The 22,888-nt window shown below is 31.8% G+C and overlaps 1 protein-coding gene across 1 annotated transcript; it reads left to right on the forward strand.

The window, feature by feature from the left end:
* Positions 1-18,446: 18,446 nt before the first annotated feature.
* On the forward strand, positions 18,447-22,606 carry LOC105346343 (PIH1 domain-containing protein 1). The gene is made up of 10 exons (XM_034475885.2): positions 18,447-18,590; positions 18,708-18,774; positions 19,235-19,302; positions 19,502-19,619; positions 20,046-20,189; positions 20,562-20,655; positions 20,800-20,883; positions 21,473-21,560; positions 21,755-21,898; positions 22,358-22,606. Exons 1-10 carry the CDS (start codon positions 18,531-18,533, stop codon positions 22,394-22,396), a joined length of 906 nt encoding a protein of 301 aa, XP_034331776.2. The 5' UTR covers positions 18,447-18,530; the 3' UTR covers positions 22,397-22,606.
* Positions 22,607-22,888: the final 282 nt, after the last annotated feature.

Consider the following 22,888-nt stretch of genomic DNA (forward strand, 5'->3'; position numbering starts at 1 on the left):
ACTGTCGTAGCATTGCCTATATGAAAAGAAATTCATTTGTCTTTTCTAATCACTTTGAAATATGGGATAATGTAGCATCGTTTTTGAAAGTGGGAGGGGGGGGGGCATACTCAGACAAGCAAAAAAAAAGGTTACTTTGCAAAATCCTGATATTCCTAATCGGGGGGGGGGGGGGGCAACTTTACCTTTTATTTTCAATTCAATTTTTTTTTTACATGGGTTGATAAAATTTAAGTGGTGGGTGGGGGGGTAAATGTTAATTCAATTTTTTGTATGTACATTTTAGAAAAATGAATAACTTTGTTTTTTTGGTGGAAATTTCAATCGACCAAGTTCTGGGCACTATAAATTATGTTGAAGTTAATAACGCGATAGATGCTCGAGATTATGAAAGACGTTTAGTAAGCAAGTGCGTCTTGACTTATACATTTTGTACAAATAAACGATACATCCTGACATTTTACTACAGATGTCGTCACTTCACGTATCTCACTCATCATGTGTTAAATGCACTGAGTATAGGATCATTATCATAAAAATAAGTATCAATATTAATATTAATATATCATATTGATTTATTTAGCATATTTTTACTTCTTTATTATACAACGTTCAAAAAGAAAATGCACCTAAAAGTAATAAACATATAAGTTTTGCCTGTAACTATATTTTTGTGCGGAAGTCTAGAGAATGATCATTAAAATCATGCAGTTGTTGAAATTTATCTGAGCTAAACAATTGATATAACCTCTTTATCCCTGCAATTGTTTAACTTGTAAAATATTTGAAACGTATTCTGTAGGCCCTTTTTGACATTAAGATATCAATTTTAAAGAGTTTGATTTAGATATATTACTAGAAAAAGACACTAATGGTAACCTAACAACAAAAGTTTACGATAAACGTGATGACTTCAACTTTCCTTACTTGTGTAGCGATATGACCTTCATCACCCTCATCTGGAGTTTTTGTCTCGTAGTTAATTCGATACGTGCAAGGGCATGTTCTACATATTGTCAATTTCTATTACGAGGCAACCTACTGACAAACAAGTTGATTAATCAAGACTATCAACAGTCTCGATTGAAGTCATCATTTCGTAAGTTGTATGGTCGATACAACGACCTCGTCAGCAAAAAACAATCTTCCGCTATGTCATTTGCTGAATGACGTTTTTCGTACTTATTGTTTGGCCATTATATATAACTGTAGAGTCATTTAAATTTGGGGGGGGAGGGGGGCATTTTTCGTGGATTATGGATCTTTTGACTTATTCGTGGGGATGTAATTTCGTGGATGCGTCGGTTTTAAGTTTAATTGACAAAAAAAACTTTTTCTAGATTTGTTGAGGATGTAAATTCGTGGCGGGCGGAGGGCTACCAACGAATACCTTGAAAATTGAGCCACCACGAATTTTAATGATTTCACAGTATTTACCGAATATTCTACGAATTGACTACGACAAAGAGCACACGTCGGGTGTGTCCGATCAGCAGAGGATGCTCACTCCCCCATGGCACCTGATCCTGCATCTAATATTGTAGAGGTCCGTGTTTGCTCTGCTCCTGATTTTTGTATTTTGACTTTGGATTTTTGATGTAAAACACTGTTCGTTACAGCCACTTTTCATTGTATATTGGTGTAAAACATACATGCAAATATAAAGAAAAAGTATTTAAAATAGATAGCCAAATTTGGCAAGAATTTTACTTTGGAGCCCTTATATAAAAATACATAACAGTTAACTGATCCCTATATGTTAATTAAATACTGATGGCATATAAATATATAGACAAACTGTATTAAACTAATACAAATCATGGAATTTATAAACATGTTTATAAACAATAACATTGTTACTGGTGAAAAATTAAAAATAGTGCGGCTTTATGCAGAATTGTTTCTTACTCAGTAATCCAAAAAACGGCAAACAAATGTCAATATTGTCAATAAAGCAAAATCACCATATTTTGTGCAAAATGTGGAATTAAAGTTTCCCTATCTCTAAGGAATGAACACTTACACCCCCTTTTTCTTTGTATTTTTAAACCACGTTTTGTCTTCAGACTTCAAATTAATACCTCACTCAAGAATTTCTTAATGCATCCAAATTTAGGAGTGTGATACCTTAAACAAATATCGGAAAGTGAAGTATGTTAAAATCATGCTTTAGCTGGTTATGTTAATTATTCTGATTTATACGTCATTATTTTGTTTCTTATATTAAGGTGTTACGAGACACCTTAAAATATTAATGTAATTGTAAGTACATCACAGGCAAAATATATAATCACCAATGTAAAAATTTCAAATTCCTATAAACATTTGGCAATATTAGAAATTGTAAAACTATTCGGGTTCCAGAAGATTTAGAACAATTGTTTACACTGTTCTCAATTTTAATCATTTTGACCATGACTATGATTACATATAAGTATAAAGAATAAACAATAACAAAACATTTTTTCTTCAAAAAATCAATTATACTTTATAAAATGGCCTTGTAACAAAATCAAGAAGGCATATACATGTACCGTAACCTTCGCCCATTCGCACTTATAACGGCAGGACATCTACATCTCACAGAATTCACATAATTTGTGAAAGGTTATTCCATGTGTTAACGGAGTCTTTCTCTAGGTCTCTTCCATGGGTGGGGAAGTTGTCTCACTATCGATCCTGTCTATCTTCTTCCATACATACAGGCCTTGCATGTATTTCAATAGTGTGCCGTGCAGTTGCGCGTGCTGTTAGCGGTTTCTGCCGGACGGTGAGCTACCCTGATATAGCGGTCCTTTTGACGACTCGATACGTGACAATTGGCCTTCGAGGTAGGTCGTCAACACTTCCGGTTGCATTGAATTTCTGGACAAGCTTTCTAATGGTTTTGTGTCTTTGTAAAGAAAAACTCAAGCGACTTTTGATAAATGTTATGAATTTAGATTAGCTCTTTTATTTTTTAGGACAGCATTTGCAAAGGTTACATAAAAGTGAATTAAGCAAATATTGTGAAAGCAAACAAACCTAACGTGAACCGCGCCTTGCTTGGACTATGCCAACTGCTCTTGCACGTTCATGGACAGAAATGGGCCGCATTTTACTAAATTCGTTTTATGTTTTTAACTAAAAGCAACTAAAGGCAGGAAAACGATTGAATTGCGACGTTTTGAAAATATACTCGAAAAACATTTCCAACTCGCATTCTATGCTTTTCAACAAATACGCTGTCATGGACAGTTTGGCTTTTTTCAAAAGTATATACAAAATTGGTTTTGTTTCTCTTCCTTTAAATGGTCTTTACGCCTATCAATTGGAAAATCTTAGGTCATTCATTAATTCCTTTAATTAAATTAATAATGTTATGAGCAGTGGTGACTTCACAAAACATCTTAATAAGACTCAACTTCACATTTTAATAAACTTGCAACATACCTTTTTGAACTGATACTTCAGTATGTTTATGATTTGTTGTGGGGAAAAGTTTTGTAGTCGATTCCAGAAACCCTTAAAAAAGACATAAACAGAAAATGAATAATACAGTTAAATTTTTTAGTCGCGCTTTGCAATTTATTCAATAAATGAGGTATACGTGTAATACAATGTTACGTTATTGAAGTCACAATTTAAAAAAAGGACTTAACAACATATTATCCAAGGAATGGTTTTGGTTTGGTTACCTGTTATATTCAGCACTATCGACTGGGATTGATATTGCTTTAATTCACCACTTGTAGTAACTGCAATGAGAATGCATTGATATGACCCCATATCCTCTGGAAATCTGACCGCTCTTCTTGATATTCCAAACGTAGATACGACGTCATGGTATTGTTAATAGAGGCATTGACGGTTACTCCCTTTTTATTTTCTAACGCTTTATCTTGCCAGGCTATTCTGAACTTCGTTACTGATACAACATAGCTTTTAGATCTCGTCAGCTGAATGTTTGTAATGCCGATGAGATTGGTACCATTAACAACACAGCTGATATCTACACCTGATTTTCCAAACTCTATCAATAAAGGTTTTACCTCTATTGATATGGAAGCAAGCACTAAAGTACAAAATAAAAGATTTTCAAAAGAATTTCAATGTAGACAAATTTAGAAAAGATGTTTGCAATTTATTGTTTTGGAATTGGGTTAATAGATCGTAAAGTGGTTTAAATATACAGAATTGATTTAAATGTTACATACCAGTCCTAGCGATCAGCGACCACACGGAAATAAAACCAATAGCCATAAGATGTGTTAGTCGTCATAAATTATCACACATGAAATGCAGACCTGTGCTTGGTAATAAAACGCCTTGAAAATGAATTAAAGACTAGAAATAGAAATCTCATCTTTTGGAAATATACATGTATCTCATATTTTCTAAATATATATCAAGTGTTTAATTTATCTTGTGTTTTAATGCATTTAATGAACATAAATGGCATTTATACAAAACATTTTGCTATAGTTGTTTATCTTTTCTTTGAATTGATTTTACCATGTGGTGGGCTCGTAATTAATGATGTATTGCGGAAGCAATCTATAATTTTATTTAAGTCAGTATGAATCCTTCCTGTTTGATATCATATCAACTTTAACACAAGATACTTTTTATAGCCTATATTTCATTTTTGTATGCACTGCCAAAAATACACGCAGTCTTGTATTGCGAAAACATACAACGTATAAGGCTTTCAACCAGCTAACACGAATCCGAAATTTGAACGTTTTTAATCTTAAATTTCCATCAAATACTATAAACCTATGCATAAAAAACACATAATTGATAGCCTGAACCTAACACAAAACAAACATTAAGCAAATAATAAAAGTCTTAACCAAATATTTAATTCTAAAATCTTAATGAAGATAAAATCATAAATTTCTTACATACTCTCTCGTCGTGTCATTTTTAATTATCAATTATATACTACATTAATTGCTAAAACTGCATTCTCTTCATTGACATAATATATCGTTGAAATAAGAGATAGATAAAAACTCACTATTATATGAGGTAATTTCAATGCAAGGACAAGTTTGATTTAATCGATCAATCTATGTTGTTTTAAAAAATGATATAAGGAAATTCGTGACGGTGATTTGCTGGAAATTATTTCCTTATATATAAATGATTAAATCAAAATTTACAATACAAATATAATTACAAAACATAAAACTTTTAAGGCTAATAAATTATTTTGAGATTTTAGAGAATATATTAGAAAAATAAAGAGGGCACGTACGTATATCATGTAAATTAGCAGAAAAGTGTCTCTGTACACTTCGTTTCAAATACAAATAATTTTGTTCCGATTTTTTCCCGTGAAAATATCAGGAAACTTCACTGCGGTCTTTTATCAATTACTGTATGCATAAATTCAGTATGAACTTAGATCTATATATTGGATATAAACAATGATTATAGCAGGTACATATCCCAACAAGTATCTTTTACAACTGATACATCAGTGCTTTTATGGCTTGTTAAAATATCGTTGTGTTGTCAATTCTGGAAATTCTTTTAAAAGACAAACAAAATAGCATTTTAAAAAATGCAGTAGCAGTCAATCTCTGCAATATATCTTAATATTTAAAAACCCGATGTTAATTAGGAATTTGTTAATTTATATTTTGAAAGAGATATATGTATGAATTACAATCAATTTCCATTGACAGTGTCCAGACAATTCGAGGCCGACGCACTCTCATGTATCTAGCTCCTGAACTTCGAGACTTCTCGCATCCACACTCTACATCATCTGATATTTACTCTTTTGGATTGATGTTGTGGGAGCTGTATCATGGACAACCTATGGAAAATGAAATAATTGACCAACGCGTATTGAAAAAAACTGAATACAAGTTGGATACATTGGTTAGGAAGTGTCTAAATAAAAACGCCCAGCAAAGACCAAGTATCAGAGATATAGTTGAACGACTAGACAATATATTTCCTTTAATATTTGGCTATAATTTACGTTTTGTAATACACCAGTTTTTGGACAGTATGATGGTAGTACAAGAAAATGAAAAAAATATCTAAGTAAGTCAATGTCTATATTTTGAACAACATGAAAAGTAAAATACTCTCTTTCGAATGCGACAATGATTAAGAAATATGAAAATACTAATAAAACCTTTTCTTTTCTTTCTTTGTTTTCTTTTTTTAAAAATGGATTGAACATTATATTTCAGCAGGCATGTTATCTATGAAGCCTAAAAAATACAAATTCTTAAAACATCAATTCTATGGAAGAATAAAATATTTATATAGGGGTATGGTCTAGCATAGTCGCCAATTTTCAAAATATTTCATAGAGGAATACACCTGGGAGTAAAATCTTAATAAACACTGAACATTGGTTGCTGGGGGCAACAGTTGCCAGGGTATTAATGGATAGCAAAAATTCATATTTTATATTTGAGTTATACCCATGATAAAATGTCTCAAAATATGAAAATTGCCCTTAATTCTTTTAGTTTGTTACCATAGCAACGGTTCTCATCTTTATCCACAATCATTAAACAGGTCGGGAAAACTATTTTCTGTGACGTCGGAATACATTTACATACTAAATAGGCACAGACTAATCGACAAACTGACTAATCAGCTGAATGACATTCCTGGGTTAAAATGCATCATGGGTTACTACAAAAAATACTACGTTTAGAATGTGCTACTTTTTCTATTTGCTTTTGAAAAGGCATATTTAATTTTTTCAAGCATTTTGTTCACATCAAACAATATTTACATCATTATCTCTTATTTCCAGTCTCACATTTACAAATGTACAAATGACCATGACTATGATTACATGTAAGTATAAAGAATAAACAATAACAAAACATTTTTTTCTTCAAAAAATCAATTATACTTTATATAAGGGCCTTGTAACAAAACAAGAAGGCATATATATATATACATCTACCGTAACCTAAAATGTAAAAATTACAGTATTAATACATTATTAATGTTTCGCCCATTCGCACTTATGACGGCAGGACTTCTACATCTCACAGAATTCACATAATTTGTGAAAGGTTTTTCCATGTGTTAACGGAGTCTTTCTCTAGGTCTGTTCCATGGATGGGGAAGTTGTCTCACTATCGATCCTGTCTATCTCCTTCCATACATACATGTCTTGCATGTATTTTAAAAGTGTGTCGTGCAGATGCGCGCTTGCTGTTAGCGGTTTCTGCCGGAAGGTGGGCTACCCTGATATAGCGGTCCTTTTGACGTGTCGATACATGACGATTGGCCTTCGAGGTAGGTCGTCAACACTTCCGGTTGCATTGAATTTCCGGACAAGCTTTTTAATGGTTTTGTGTCTTTGTAAAGAAAAACTCAAGCGACTTTTGATAAATGTTATGAATTTAGATTAGCTCTTTTATTTTTTAGGACAGCATATGCAAAGGTTACATAAAAGTGAATTAAGCAAATATTGTGAAAGCAAACAAACCGATCGTGAACCGCACCTTGCTTGGACCATGCCAACTGCTCTTGCACGTTCATGGACAGAAATAAGCCGCATTTTACTAAATTTGTTTTATGTTTTTAATTAAAAGTAACTAAAGGCAGGAAAACGATTGAATTGCGACGTTTTGAAAATATACTCGAAAAACATTTCGAACTCGCATTCTATGCTTTTCAACAAATACGCTGTCATGGACAGTTTGGCTTTTTAAAAAGTATACAAAAGTGGTTTTGTTTCTCTTCCTTTAAATAGTCTTTACGCCTATCAATTGGAAAATCTTAGGTCATTCATTAATTCCTTTAATTAAATTAATAATGTTATGAGCAATGGTGACTTCACAAAACATCTTAATTAGACTCAATTTAACATTTCAATGAACTATACCTTTTTGAACTGTTACTTCAGTACTTTTATGGTTTGTTGTGGAGAATAATTTTGTGGTCGATTCCAGAAACCCTTAAATAAGACATATAAACAGAAAATGAAAAACACGGTTCAATAAAATTTAAGTCGCGCTTTGCAATTTATTCTTAAACAAATGAGGTATAATACAATGTTACGTTATTGAAATCACAATTTAAAAAAGGACTTAACAAAATTATCCAAGGAATGGTTTTGGTTTTGGTTACCTGTTATGTTCAGCACTATCGACTGGGATCGATATCGCTTTATTTCACCACTTGCAGTTACTGCGATGAGAATGCATTGATATGACCCCACATCCTCTGGATATCTGACCGCTGTTCTTGATATTTCCAAACGAAGATACGACGCCATGGTATTGTTAATAGACCCATTGACGGTTACTCCCGTTTTATTTTCTAACGTTTTATCTTGCCAGGATATTTTGAACTTCGTTACTGATACAACATAGTTTTCGGATCTCTTCAGATGAATGTTTGTAATGCCGATGAGATTGGTGTCATTAACAACACAGCTGATATCTACACCTGATTTTCCAAACTCAATCAATAAAGGTTCTACCTCTATTGATATGGAAGCAAGCGCTAAAGTACAAAATAAAAGATTTTCAAAAGAATTTCAATATAGACAAAAAAGATGTTTGCTATTTACTGTTTTTAAATTTGGTTAATAGATCGGAAGTGGTTTAAATATACAGAATTGATTTAAATGTTACATACCAGTTCTAGCGATCAGCGACCACACGGAAATAAAACCAATAGCCATTAAACGTGTTAGTCGTCTTAAATTATCACACATATGGAATGCAGACCTGTGCTTGGTAATAAAACGCCTTGAAAATGAATCAAAGACTAGAAAATAGAAATCTCATCTTTTGGAAATATACATGCATCTCATATTTTCTAAATATATATTAAGTGTTTAATTTATCTTGTGTTTTAATGCTTTTAATGAACATAAATGGCATTTATACAAAACATTTTGCTATAGTTGTTTTTCTTTTCTTTGAATTGATTTTACCTTATGGTGGGCTCGTAAACAATGATGTATTGCGGAAGCAATCTATAGTTTTATTTAAGTCAGTATGAATCCTTCCTGTTTGATATCATATCAACTTTAACACGAAAAACACATCATCTCTAAAAAAGGCACTACAGACTGTTGAATTATTTTGCTGCCATGCAGGATCAAAAATTAATTTGAATAAATCCCAATGTATACTCATGGGCAATTTAAAAGATAAACATGAAATTATAGAAGGAGTAAAAGTAACAAACAGTGCAGTGCGATGCTTAGGAATTCACATCGGTCATGATAAAAATAAATGTAATGAGTTAAATTGGATGAAAACTTACAATGACATGGAAAAACTGTTTGAGGCATGGAAAAAGAGAAAACTAACTATATTTGGCAAATCGTGTGTTGTTAATAATTTAGCTGTGTCAAAATTAATTTACATTGCATCTATTCTCCCACTTCCCGAAAATGATTTTATTAAGAAAGTCAATAGAGCCATTTTCAATTTTATTTGGAACAAACATGACAGAATTAAACGAAATACATTAATAGGAAAAATAGAAGAAGGCGGGATCGGTGTAATAGACATAGAACTCAAGTTAAAAGCACTGAAAGCATCTTGGGTTAATAGATTATCAGAGTCATGTTTAATTAATGAGGTCATAAATGCTTATTTGAAAAGGGTCAACCTTAATTTGAACTACATATTATCAACGACTGAGAGAAATATGGAAGATTTTACAGTTATTAACCATATTCCTAAATTTTATCAAGAAATATTTTGTTGTTTTAATAGTTGTAAAAAACAAAATAACATTCTTAACATGTCAAACGTAACATGTGTACAACAACCCCTATGGAACAAGAATAGAATTCCAGGGTCCCCCGCCGGTCAAGCAGTATACTAGTATACTGTATATTGGAATATTTTCAAACATTCAGGGCTGTTCCAGAATTAAATGTGTGGGGAGGTTGGGAGGAACATTTTTTTTACCCCCACCACCCATTTTTTTTTCTATTTTTTCCTGTCGCAAATATATCCAAAATACTACAATCTAAAAGAACTTGACCAAAGTATTAGCGGTATAAACAAAAAAATTTGTAGGCATGAGAGCGCTTACAAGGTCACAAAGTCCCATAACTCCAACAAAAAGTATCGACCAATGCTAATTTTCGAACTTGACCAAGATAATAGTGCTATAAACATTTGGTATAAATTTAATGAAAATCCGTCAAAATTTGTAGGCATGAGAGCGCTTACAAAAAAGTGTGATAAATCCGTCACAAAGTTCCATAACTCCAACAAAAAGTATCAACCAATGCTGATTTTCGAACTTGACCAAGGTAATAGTAGTATAAACATTTGGTATAAATTTAATGAAAATCCGTCAAAATTTGTAGGCATGAGAGCGCTTACAAGGTCAAATTTTTTATAAAACGGAGTCGTTATTGTGGTCAAAGTCCCATAACTCCAACAAAAAGTATCGACCAATGATGATTTTCGAACTTGACCAAGGTAATAGTAGTATAAACATTTGGTATAAATTTAATGAAAATCCGTCAAAATTTGTAGGTATGAGAGCGCTTACAAGGTCAATTTTTGGATAAAACAGAGTCATTATTGTGATCAAAGTCCTATAACTCCAACAAAAAGTATCGACCAATGCTGATTTTCGAACTTGACCAAAGTATTAGTGGTATAAACATTTGGTATAAATTTAATGAAAATCCGTCAAAATTTGTAGGCATGAGAGCGCTTACAAAAAAGTGTGACGGACGGACACACGGACGCACGGACACACGGACGCACGGACGCACGGACGGACGCCCGGCATTTCTATGTCCCCGCACCGCGTTGCGGCGGGGGACAACAACGAACTATTTAAATATAAAGGCAAAACGTTGTGTTTTTTACGATGGATAAAAAGTGGTATATTATATGAGATCTTTTCAAGAAAGATGGCAAAATGAAAACACTAAATGAATTATCTGATATTTTGTTGAAAAAATGTAATTGGCTATGTGAATATAATATCTTACGAAACGTAATAAGACAACAATGTGTAAATTTTGATATGACATGTAGTCAATACACAAAAAGTAATGTTGAGAAAAGTTATACATTTCATTTAGGATGGCATACAATAACAAACAAAAAATGTAAATTCTTTTATGAAAATTTGTTGACTACTAAGTTCCAAAAACCCATTTATAAATCTTATTATAAGAACATGTTTAACGTTCAAAAAGAAAACTGGAAAAGAATATACATTAATAAAATTAAAAACATATATGATAAGAACATATGTGAATTTAATTACAAATTATTGAATAATATATTAAGTTGCAATTTATTTTTACATCAATGTAAGTTAAGACCAAGCAGATGTTGTGATTATTGTCAAGACACAACAGAGAACGTTGAACATCTTATTTTTGAATTATGACAATGTCAAAGAAATATGGTCAAAACTTTGTACGACTTTGCATTTAGATATTATGTGGAAACATGTAATCATAGGCTTCTATTATGAAAATAACCTCAAGGTTCAATTTTTGAACAATATTATATCTTATGTTGCTTATAGAATTTACAAATTTAAGATGTTATGTAGATTTGAAGAAAAAAATGAAACCTCTCAAAGTCTAAACGAATATGTAAAGAATTACTTAATTAGAGATATGAATTACATTACAATGTACTTAAAATCATCGAAATATTCATCAAAACTTAAAACATTAATAAATATATTGTGATTACTATTGTATACCCTAGACACTTAGGGTCTGCCTATGTGTATATGTGCTACACCCGGGGACCATGTGATGGACTGTATGTAGATGTGTTTGTCCTCCGGGTTAGCCAGGGTATTACATGTACATTTACTTAATATATTTCTACCTTTTACTATGATAGCTTACTATGTAAGTTTTTTCATATTTGTGAACACAATTTTTTTGTGTGTGTGCACATGTATATTAGACGCAAGTATTGTGAGTCATAGTTATGCATATCTATAGATTATCGACGTACATGTATCTCTAAATACATATTACATAAACAATTATATACCAAAATTAAAAACATTATATCTATGTATAAATATTTATATATATAAACATGCATTAATATACATGTTTTAAGACAAATAGTTATATACTTTTAAATGTCTTCTCAATGAAAACTTGTACATTATTTGTAGCATTAATATGAAAAATTAAGGAATTATACAAGATGTCTGTACGCTTATAATTGAAATTTTTGAAGTTTTTGTATATTTGTTTACTCTTGTTGATATAATAAAAAAAAAAAAAAAAAAACTTTAACACAAGATACTTTTTATAGCCTATATTTCATTTTTATATGCACTGCCAAAAATACACGCAGTCTTGTATTGCGAAAACATACAACGTATAAGGCTTTCAACCAGCTAACACGAATCCGAAATTTGAACGTTTTTAATCTTAAATCCATCGAATACTATAAACCTATGCATAAAAAACACATAATTGATAGCCTGAGCCTAATACAAAACAAACATGAAGCAAATAATAAAAGTCTTAACCAAATTCTAAAATCTTAATGAAGATAAAGTCATAAATTTCTTACATACTCTCTCGTCTTGTCATTTTTAATTATCAATTAGACATATACTACATTAATTGCTAAAACTGCATTCTCTTCAGTGACATAATATATCGTTGAAATAAGAGATAGATAAAAACTCACTATATGAGGTAATTTCAATGCAAGGACAAGTTTGATTTAATCGATCCATCTATGTTGTTAAAATGATATAAGGAAATTAGTGACGGTGATTTGCTGGAACTTATTTCCTTATATATATGATTAATTCAAAATTTACAATACAAATATAATTACAAAACATTAAACTTTTAACGCTAATAAATCATTTTGAGATTTTAGATAATATATTAGAAAAATGAAGAGGGTACGTACCTATATCATGTAAATTAGCAGAAAAGTGTTTCTGTACACTTCGTTTCAAATACAAATGATTTTGTTCCGATTTTTTCCCGTGAAAATATCAGGAAACTTCACTGCGGTCTTTGATCAATTACTGTATGCATATAAATTCAGTATGAACTTAGATCTATATATTGGATATGAACAATGATTATAGCAGGTACATATCCCAACAAGTATCATTTACAACTGATACATCAGTGCTTTTATGGCTTGTTAAAAAATAGTTGTGTTGTCAATTATGAAAACCCTTTGTAAAGACAAACAAAATAGCATTTTAAAAAAATGCAGTAGCAGTCAATCCCTGCAATATATATTAATATTTAAGAAATACGATGTAAATTAGGAATTTGTAAATTTATATTTTGAGTCATATATCCTGTGTACATTTTATTTTGAAAGGGGTATATGTATGAATTACAATCAATTTCCATTGACAGTGTCCAGACAATTCGAGGCCGACGCACTCTCCTGTATCTAGCTCCTGAACTTCGATACTTCTCGCATCCACACTCTACAGCATCTTGATATTTACTCTTTTGGATTGATGTTGTGGGAGCTGTATCACGGATAACTTATAGAAAATGAAATATATATTGACCAACGCGTATTAAAAAAACTGAATACAAGTTGGATACATTGGTTAGGAAGTGTCTAAATAAAAACGCCCAGAAAAGACCAAGTATCAGAGATATAGTTGTACGACTGGACAATATATTTCCTTGAGTATTTAGCTATAATTTTTACGTTTTGTAATACACCAGTTTTTTTGACAGTATGATGGTAGTACAAGAAAATGAAAAAAATATCTAAGCAAGTCGATACCTATATTTTGAACAACATGAAAAGTAAATACTCTCTTTCGAATGCGACAATGATTAAGAAATATAAAAATACTGATAAAACTTGTTGTTTTCTGGCTTTTTCTTTTCTTTCTTTCTTTTCTTTTTAAAAAAAATGGATTGAACATATTTTTTCGGCATGCATGTTATCTTTGAAGCCTAAAGAATACAAAATTTTAACACATCAATTCTATGGAAGAATAAAATATTTATACAGTAAAACTCGGTTATAACGAAGTCCTAGGGACCAATGGATTTACTTCGTTATATCCGTAATTCGTTATATTCGTATAACGGATTCGTAGTAATAACTAGCGAATTCACTATAAACATGTTTTCTTTTGCAAGACTACATTTTTTGCTAATTGAGGCTTAAAATAAAAATACATTCCTTTGATACCTTTAATAATTGGATTAAAAATGGAAAAATTTACATGAAAATAAATTCATTCAAACTATTATGTTAAATTGAAGAGCTGATATTTAAACAGTAAAGAAATTCGTTATAAAAGTGTTAAATTCCGTTACTCACCTCTACGGGACTCAAAATCAGTTCGCTATATCCGTAAATTCGTTTTATCCGAATTCGTTATAACCGTAAAATTTTGCAAACATTAGTGAAGAATTTTACAGGGGACTAAAAAAATACTTCGCTTTATTCGAGAATTCGTTATATCTGTGTTCGTACTAAACGAGTTTTACTGTATAGGGGTATGGCTTAGCATAGTCGCCAATTTTCAAAATATTTCATAGAGGAATACACCTGGAAGTAAAATACAAATATACACTGAACATTGGTTGCTGGGGGCAACAGTTGCCAGGGTATTAATGGATATCAAAAATTCATATTTTATATTTGAGTTATACCCATGACAAAATGCCTCAAAATATGAAAATTTCCCTTGATTTTTTCAGCTTGCTACCATAGCAACGGTTTTATCTTTATCCACAATCATTAAACAGGTCAAGGAAACTATTTTCTGTGCCGTCGAAATATATTCACATACTAAATGAGGCACAGACGTAATCGACAAACTGACTAATTAGCTAAATGACATTCCTGGGTTGAAATGCATCATTGGTTACTTTTAAAAAATACTACGTTTAAAATATGCTACTTTTTCTATTTGCTTTTGGATTTTTCAAGCATTTTGTACACATAAAACAATATTTACATTAATTATCTACTATTTCCATGTTCACATTTACAAACACTCATTTTACATTGGAAAAAACTAGGGTTCATCAACTGCATTGTATAAGTTTATTTGTTGACAAAAGCCTTACTGCCAGCGCTGATTTTTTAGTGAAGACAGATTTCACGTGATTTTATGGTCCTAAGCATCCGACTCGGAGGTGTTCGTACGTACATTGTCAGGCATTCAAAAGACCTCATATGGCCATTTAAAGCCTAAGTGTGAATGGTTGTACGAGATGCGTGTTTGGTTCGTTTTCTTGATATTAATCCATGTATTCTTTTAGACAGTACTTACAGTTAATGTATGCATCTACTCGGACTTATGACATTCCATTAGAGCGAGTATATACAAAGATGACCCATACTACTTATATATGCATGTACATATGTACATTGTTCAATGTACATGCGTATTGATTATTACTATAGTGTTATAAAAATATCATACAACAATAAACATTTATCAAAATAAATTCAGTTTTAAATTCTAGTCAACAAATAACACTATAACAGCGAAAAACACAAAATTTACGAAAATCAAATACTGGAATATAATGACTTGTGAAGACTTTATGAGAGGTATTTTAACGTACTATTTAACATGGGAAATCGGCAATGTTTGTTAATGTGAGCATGAAAAATCTTAATTAGTACATAATCCCTCCGTTCCCATTATGCATGTTCACATTTTTTTCATGTTAAGGTTAAATTTGTTGTGAATCTTGGATAACTTCTATAAACGAAACTTGAAATAACTTCAAATGGGAGGTGGAGTTTGCAAGGATTTTTATTAAATTGAGGGCAGACTGGAAGTCAACAACTGTATGTACGACTCATCGGATCCCCAATGATATTCTTATGGACGAGAAACAGAATTCCTTGGCTTTTGACAATGAAGAAAAAGTACTTAGAGTTAGATGCAGAAGAACAGAAAAGATCTAGATGTTTCTTCTTTCAGAGATTTCAAATGAACTTGTATGATAAACTTCGATCAGGAGAAGTATGATATCATACAAAATTTGCATTTCATTTTTGTAACTTACTAAAGCATATATATGTACGTTGTAAGTAAAATTTGGTTTTCCTTCCAGAGACTGTCTTCTGACACAAAGGTTTTAGATGTCAAAGGAAAAGATTTGCCTGCAGTAGATATTGTTTCATATGCCATTAAATACCTAATATATCACATGCTAAATGGACACAAAACTTGACAAACCACAATAGAGGAAGCAGCTATTTATTGGGTGTTGATTGTGCCGGTGGCAATGTGGGATAATCCTGGAAAACAGTTTATGATATATATTCATAGAGAGGAGTTCATGGATTCGTATTGCCAAAATAACACTGCTGATTATCTTGATTTGTTACGGCTGTTTGAAAAGAAGAGATACGAAAAAGTAGATGAGGACATTATTATGAGAGAAGTAACTTTGAAAGTCCCGCCGACCTTTGTAATAAAATACAAAGATAAAACGGGTAAAAGATATTTCCCAAAGAGTTAAAGAGACCCAATTCGCAAAATCGTTGAAATGGACCAAAGACAAAATTCGAATAGACAAAGACTTGTTTCGAATTCTTTTCAATCCTTCATGTGAAAAGATGTTAAACAAACTCTGTCTAAACCAGAAGTTAAAGGATCCAAAGTAATTTTGATGGTAGGTTGCTTTTCGGAATCAACAATTCCATAAGATGCTGTAAAAGAAGCCTTTCTAGAATGCTTAGTAGTGTTTCCTCATAAGGCGAGACTAGCTGTCCTCAAAGGCGCCGTGTTGTTCGGACATAGCCTTTTATCCAACAACGACAGACCAGTAATAGAAGCTGAGTTTATGCGCCAGAACACAACTAACTAGAAATCAAAACAGACCAGTTGTTTCACCAGAAAACGACCAACCACTTGTTGCAATTTGGCGACAAAAGGTTAGTTCTCGTGTTAAGCAACGACAGACCAGTATCTCAGCAGAGAGCAGCATAAAAGCTTTTGCATTAGATCTATGTGTTAATATAAATCATATGATCTAGCTGTATACTTTTAACAACAAAAATCATTACAGTTATTTTACAGAGGAATATATTATCATTTTCCATATTACACACTATTATAGCCCGAGACACCAATATCAGTCAGGCCATCTGGCTATAGGTCGTTTAATTCGATTTGACCAAGTTCTTGTTGTACATGTTGTTACAATGTTACACAATTTGTAAGTGTTTTTAACTTTAGTTTCATCGAACTGCTAATTTGTCAATCTGAGCTAATTTTCAAAATCATTCATTGTCTTTGCACCACTACATATGACTATTATATGGTACATATGTACTATACTGTCCCAACGTACATTATATAGATAAATCATTTTCAATTTAAAAACAGTTTGTAGAATTTGATTTGATTTAGCTATCCATATTAATTGTTTATCCTAGGGAGATATTATTGCTCTTGGCTGTTGCGCTAACATATTAAGCAGTAACTTTAACCTCCATCCATACTTCATTCATTTGCATATTTTTACTTTTTATCTGGGGGGTTTTTTAAAAAAAATTTTAATTCCTTTATTAAATAAATTTGTTAACGTGTTTTTGTTTGTGGTTTGTTTTGTTTTGTTTTGTTTTTGTTTTTTTTTTTTGTTTTTGTTTTTTTTTTTTGCTTAATTTACCTACCGCAAATTGATAACACAATTTCGGACATGCCTACCTCTATATAAAGCTCTCTATGATGCCATCTATTACATCTTTAAAAAAGCAAGCTAGAGCACATTGCTATTGTTCTGATCATTTTTATTATAAAACAAAACCAAAAATAAATACACACACAAAAATAAGTTTTAAATATTGATTAGCAAAAATATAAATGTATGATTTAATCTGCCACTGCTCATTGTCATAGGGACACACAAAATATATATACATTTTTTCTCCTCATTGTAGCACTTTGTAAAGAGAAATATGGAATATCTGACGGATACATACAGTCGATCAGTTCTAGTGTCACTTGATATATAATGAAACTGATATTTGATATAATTAACCTGTGGTTTTTTTTTGTTCCGACCGAGGTTCAATACAATTTTTCAGGGTGCAATATTTAACATGGTAATTGATGATGCATAAAAATCACTGGAGGTAGAAATTGTTAAATTCCAGTAAAACCTACTTCGTACCACATTTGATATACTACTTTTATGTAGCATCTAATACTCAAGAAAAAACATTTAGATCTTTGTAATGATTTATTCTTTAACGGTTCTTTTAAATGATACATATGATCATATCCCAACAAGTATCTTTTACAACTGATACAAGTATCAGTGCTTTTATGGCTTGTTAAAAAATAGTTGAGTTGTCAATTCTGGAAACCCTTTGAAAAGACAAACAAATTAACATTTTAAAATATGCAATATATCTTAATATTTAAGAAATACTGTGTAAATTAGGAATTAATTTTGTACTTTATCCGAGTTTTGGGAGTTTGATGCGAAATCCGGATCTGTGCGATGTTGACTTGAACTTTAGTTTAAACAATATGGCAGCCCCCATGTCTTAACAAGTTTCGAGAATTTCTTTACGATATATAGTAAATAAAGATAAACAATGTTGGAGCCAGATGCAGATGAAGCGGAGGCTTTAATGAAAAAGCTCCTACTACAGTCGGTAAACTCACTTTGATTGATTTTTTTCGTGTGTGCCATGTTCATCAATTCCTCACACACCGGTCATCACTGTAATTTGTTTTCTTTTATCATCTTATTTGATGTCGCTTTATTACAGGGATTACAGGATGGCGGAGCTGACCCTAACAATAAAGTTCCCTTTACCACAGTTGTCCCAAGACCAGGTACAGATATTTTCGTATTTTACTTCGCCTCAGTAGAATAATTAAATTTAAATAAAATTTTGACAAATAAATTGATTCTGTGGACTCATCTTCACAATGTCACTGATTACTGTAACGTTCCTCGCACCCTTGAATAAAAATAGCAAATCAATGCCAATGGAAATATATCAAATAAATTGGTGAAAATTATATATTGTATCAACTATTGTAAAAAAATAAAATAGCAATTTACTTTACCTGAAATTATGGGGCTTAAATTTGACTCGTATCTCATACATCGTTTATGATCATACAGACAGGCTTACAACATATTCATAAAAACCAATGAATCTATTGTTGTCAAATATGTGTAGGCAGCTAACTAAGCAATATTGCTTATAATATTAAAGAATGCTTATCAGTCCTTATATAATTAAAGAAATGCTGTTTCATATAGTTAATACACCAATGATCATTACAGGGTTTTGTGCTAAAACAAAGAAAGAAAATGGTGAAAAGGTTTTCATAAATGTCTGCCAAGCTGACAATGTAAGTGAATTCAACATTGTGTGTTCTTTAAAGTACCAATATAGCTATCAATTATTCAGAGTTATTTTTGAGTGCTGCAAATGTAAAATTTCTGTTGTTTTGCTTTAAGTTGAAACTAAATTATAAATTAAACACCTATTAACGGTTGACACAAGAAGATATATTAGTTAGTCAAATTATTTTTTTCAACCTTAAATAGGTTCCACAACCAAAGGACATTACGGAGGAAGACCTACTGAAGTTGCTGGAATCGGAGGATCCCTTCGGATTCCGTGTCCCAATGAGTATTGGGGAACCCCATGCTGAGATAGATAAAAGTGAGAAATGTTATATATAACAGGGAATCTGCACAAGTATCTATTTTCCCATTGTGTTTTTATGAGCAGCTAAAAGGGTAAGATACTTAGAAAATAAAAGTGAGTTAAAGTGTATATTGTCTGTAAGGCAATTTTTCACAAACATCCACTGTCCAAGTGTATATTGGCAAGTTTGTTGCAAGATTGATATCAAAATAGGAGATGTGTTGTTTGTAAGAAAATCTTAATATCTATCTTATTTTGGCTCTTTACATAAGTAAAGTAGCATTATCTATTCTATTATGACAGTCTAAGAGACTAAGACATAGTTTTATGACATGTTCTATTGTAACAGGTGGAGAGGCCTGTAGAGTCTATAGTTGAGTGATGGAATCTGTTTTACAATGGTGGGCTGATTTAGTGACAAGATCTGCTCTCTTATTACAGGTGGACAGGGCTGTACAGCCTATGATGTTGTGATACACCCCAGTTTCTTTGAGAAGATGAAGGACAGTGAGGTGTTCCGGACGTTCTTTATGTCAGTGACCTTGGAGGGTCTGGAGGAGAAGTACTCCATCACACTCTCTAGAGGTCAGTCCTGCACTGAAAGGGAACTCCTCTTGGGACAGTTCTTCTTTGCTGTTGAAGCATATTTTTATGAGATGATTCTTAGCAGTACCTCTGCTCCATTATTGAATAATTATGGTTCTTGTTAATAATGAAGTAACCATTGAATGCAATTTTTTTTTCTACTGATCAAAGTAGTAGGAAATTATTGCTAAGAAAATGTTAAATTTGTTTAAATAGGAACAAATCTAGCTGCAAAGCTACACTGGTTCTCAGTCAAAGTATATTTTGAAGTCCAGTGGCCATTTCATGTCAAAACTTTTCTTATTTGAAGCTACAGTCATGCTTCAACATATCAGTAGATTCAATTTTGACATCAATTTAATTTTTCTTCAGACTTGGTCCTTCTAAAGAACAGGAAGTCAGTGGGAAGACTTCAGGAACAGAATGTTCGAACACAGTCCAAACCGGTGATCATGGAAATGGGAGAGTAAGTACAAGGCATCAACACACTTTCATTTAACATTTATTGAAATGAGCAGGAAGTACAAAATTTTGCCCTTACTTTATACATGTGGTCGGAGTATTACAATAGTCATTTCAATGAAACAATAATGTTAATTACTCCATGCAGCCAAGGGATGTATGGGCCTGGGAAACCATTGATCCAAGAGATGGACACACCAAAGCCACTATCTCAAGAGGAACTCAAAGCCAGGTATGACAATTCAATTGTCTCATTTTAAAAGTAAAGGTTGCATAACTCAGACATTTCAACAAACTGACACTGGTAGTTATTTTTGTCCCCTGTAACAGTTTCTCTTTAAAAATCTTAAAGTTCATAGATTTTTGCTTATTGTTTGGGTGACTTGGTCATTAAAAATCCAGATAGTTGCAGTTGTTAAATTATGAAGTATATGAAAAAAAACCCAACATATTCAAGTAGAAGAAAATGTTTTGGACCACCTTTGAAAAAATGTTTCTTTGTCTTCCCCCCACTAAATTTTGTGTTGGTATTAATATTTTCTTTAAATTTGTTACTTCTGCCCAAAAATGAAATAGAAAGTTTATCTGTAAACAACTGGAATTTTAAAAAATATGCTCAGATTGTTAATACTTTTTGTCAGTTTGTTTTAAGGCAAACAAAGATTTTTTTTAAAGGTGGTCTTGCATAATATTTCTTTAAACTTACTTGGTATAAATTAATTGATTTACATGTGAGTCATCATGCACATATTTTGCTATCTATAGCTTTCAAAGTCAGAAAAGTTTTAAAATTTCACTTGATCTTGTTTTCTTTTTAACAGAGGCCAGAAGCCCGAGTTTCAGATTGTTCAGGAACCTGCAGAAGGACACCCAGAATTCCTTGTAGCAGAAATAAGCCTCCCACATGTGGTAGTTATCCTATTTTGTGGATTTGTTATTTACTTTCATTGCTATCTACAGAACAGTTGTCAGAAAAAAAATCTTTTTCTAATTTCCTTTGAATTATTAATAAATTATTTTTTTTTAAATCAAGTTTATCTAACTTGTGTATTATTATTTAATGCTAAACATTTTACACATTTTTGTGCATAATTAATTTCCAGAAAATGGCCAGCACACTGAGTGTGGATGTTGGAGAGGACCGAATTGTCCTGGAAACTAGGTCAAACAAATATTACCTTGACATATTTCTTCCTTACTTACTGATACAAGAGGACTGTGTGGCACAGTTTAACCGCAAAACTAGGGTAAGGTGTATTGGTTTAATGATTTGTATGATCAGGTGATATGCATGTAAATGTCAGATCAACAAGAAACACTTTAGCAAATTAAGATAGTCTCATAAACAGGTCCAATGGAAATTGTGAACTGACCTGCCTTTATCCTCTCTCAAAATTGAATGATGAATATAATTTTATTGGCTCATAGACCATAAACTTTGAATAGACTTGAGTCAAAATTTGAATTTATTTGACTTTTGAAACATTACTTTAAGAAATTAAATGAATTTTCTGTTATGGGATATTAATCAAAGTGACCTTTTGTCATTTATAAGACTCTTTTAAATCAAAAAATGAAAAATATAATTTTTGACCCAAGTCTATTTTCAGTTTATGGGGCCTTAGGAATTGATCAGGTTTAGAAAGGAGAAAGGAGGAAACAAACTGTTCTTAATTTGCTATTATTTTATATTTTTTCTGTTTTAGATTCTAACGCTAACGTTACCTGTCCAGTCAGAGTCGTAAATACTGATAGCACCTAGATTTCATCTTTTGCCGTCCATATATTCTCGAGTAATTTCATTTTATACGACAATATTCCTCATGTTGCTTGTTCAGTGAACATTCTGTGATATATGGGATACATTTATCTCAATGTTACAGCAGATCTGTGAGGTATTCGTATCTCTTTTTATACATGTACAGTCCATAATAAAAAATTATTTTTGTTCAAAATGTTGGCTTGTTTGATGCATAAACATATATTAACATCTACCAAGTATTATTCCTTCTTTTTCTTATGGAAACTTATAGTTAATTCATAGCTCTATAGAAACAGCCATACTGAAATCTACGTGCCCCGTTTATCGATTGGTGTAAATCTACAGCAGCTGAAACTTACGAGACACTGACAGGACTGAAATTGACACGCCCTCTTTATCAATTGGTCAAACCTACAGCGACCTAAGAAATATCACGAACTGCACGAAATAATCATGATGATGTCAAGACTCAAAG

This window comes from Magallana gigas, chromosome 9 (genome assembly GCF_963853765.1).
Source record: "Magallana gigas chromosome 9, xbMagGiga1.1, whole genome shotgun sequence".
NCBI classification, from domain to species: Eukaryota; Metazoa; Mollusca; class Bivalvia; order Ostreida; family Ostreidae; genus Magallana; species Magallana gigas.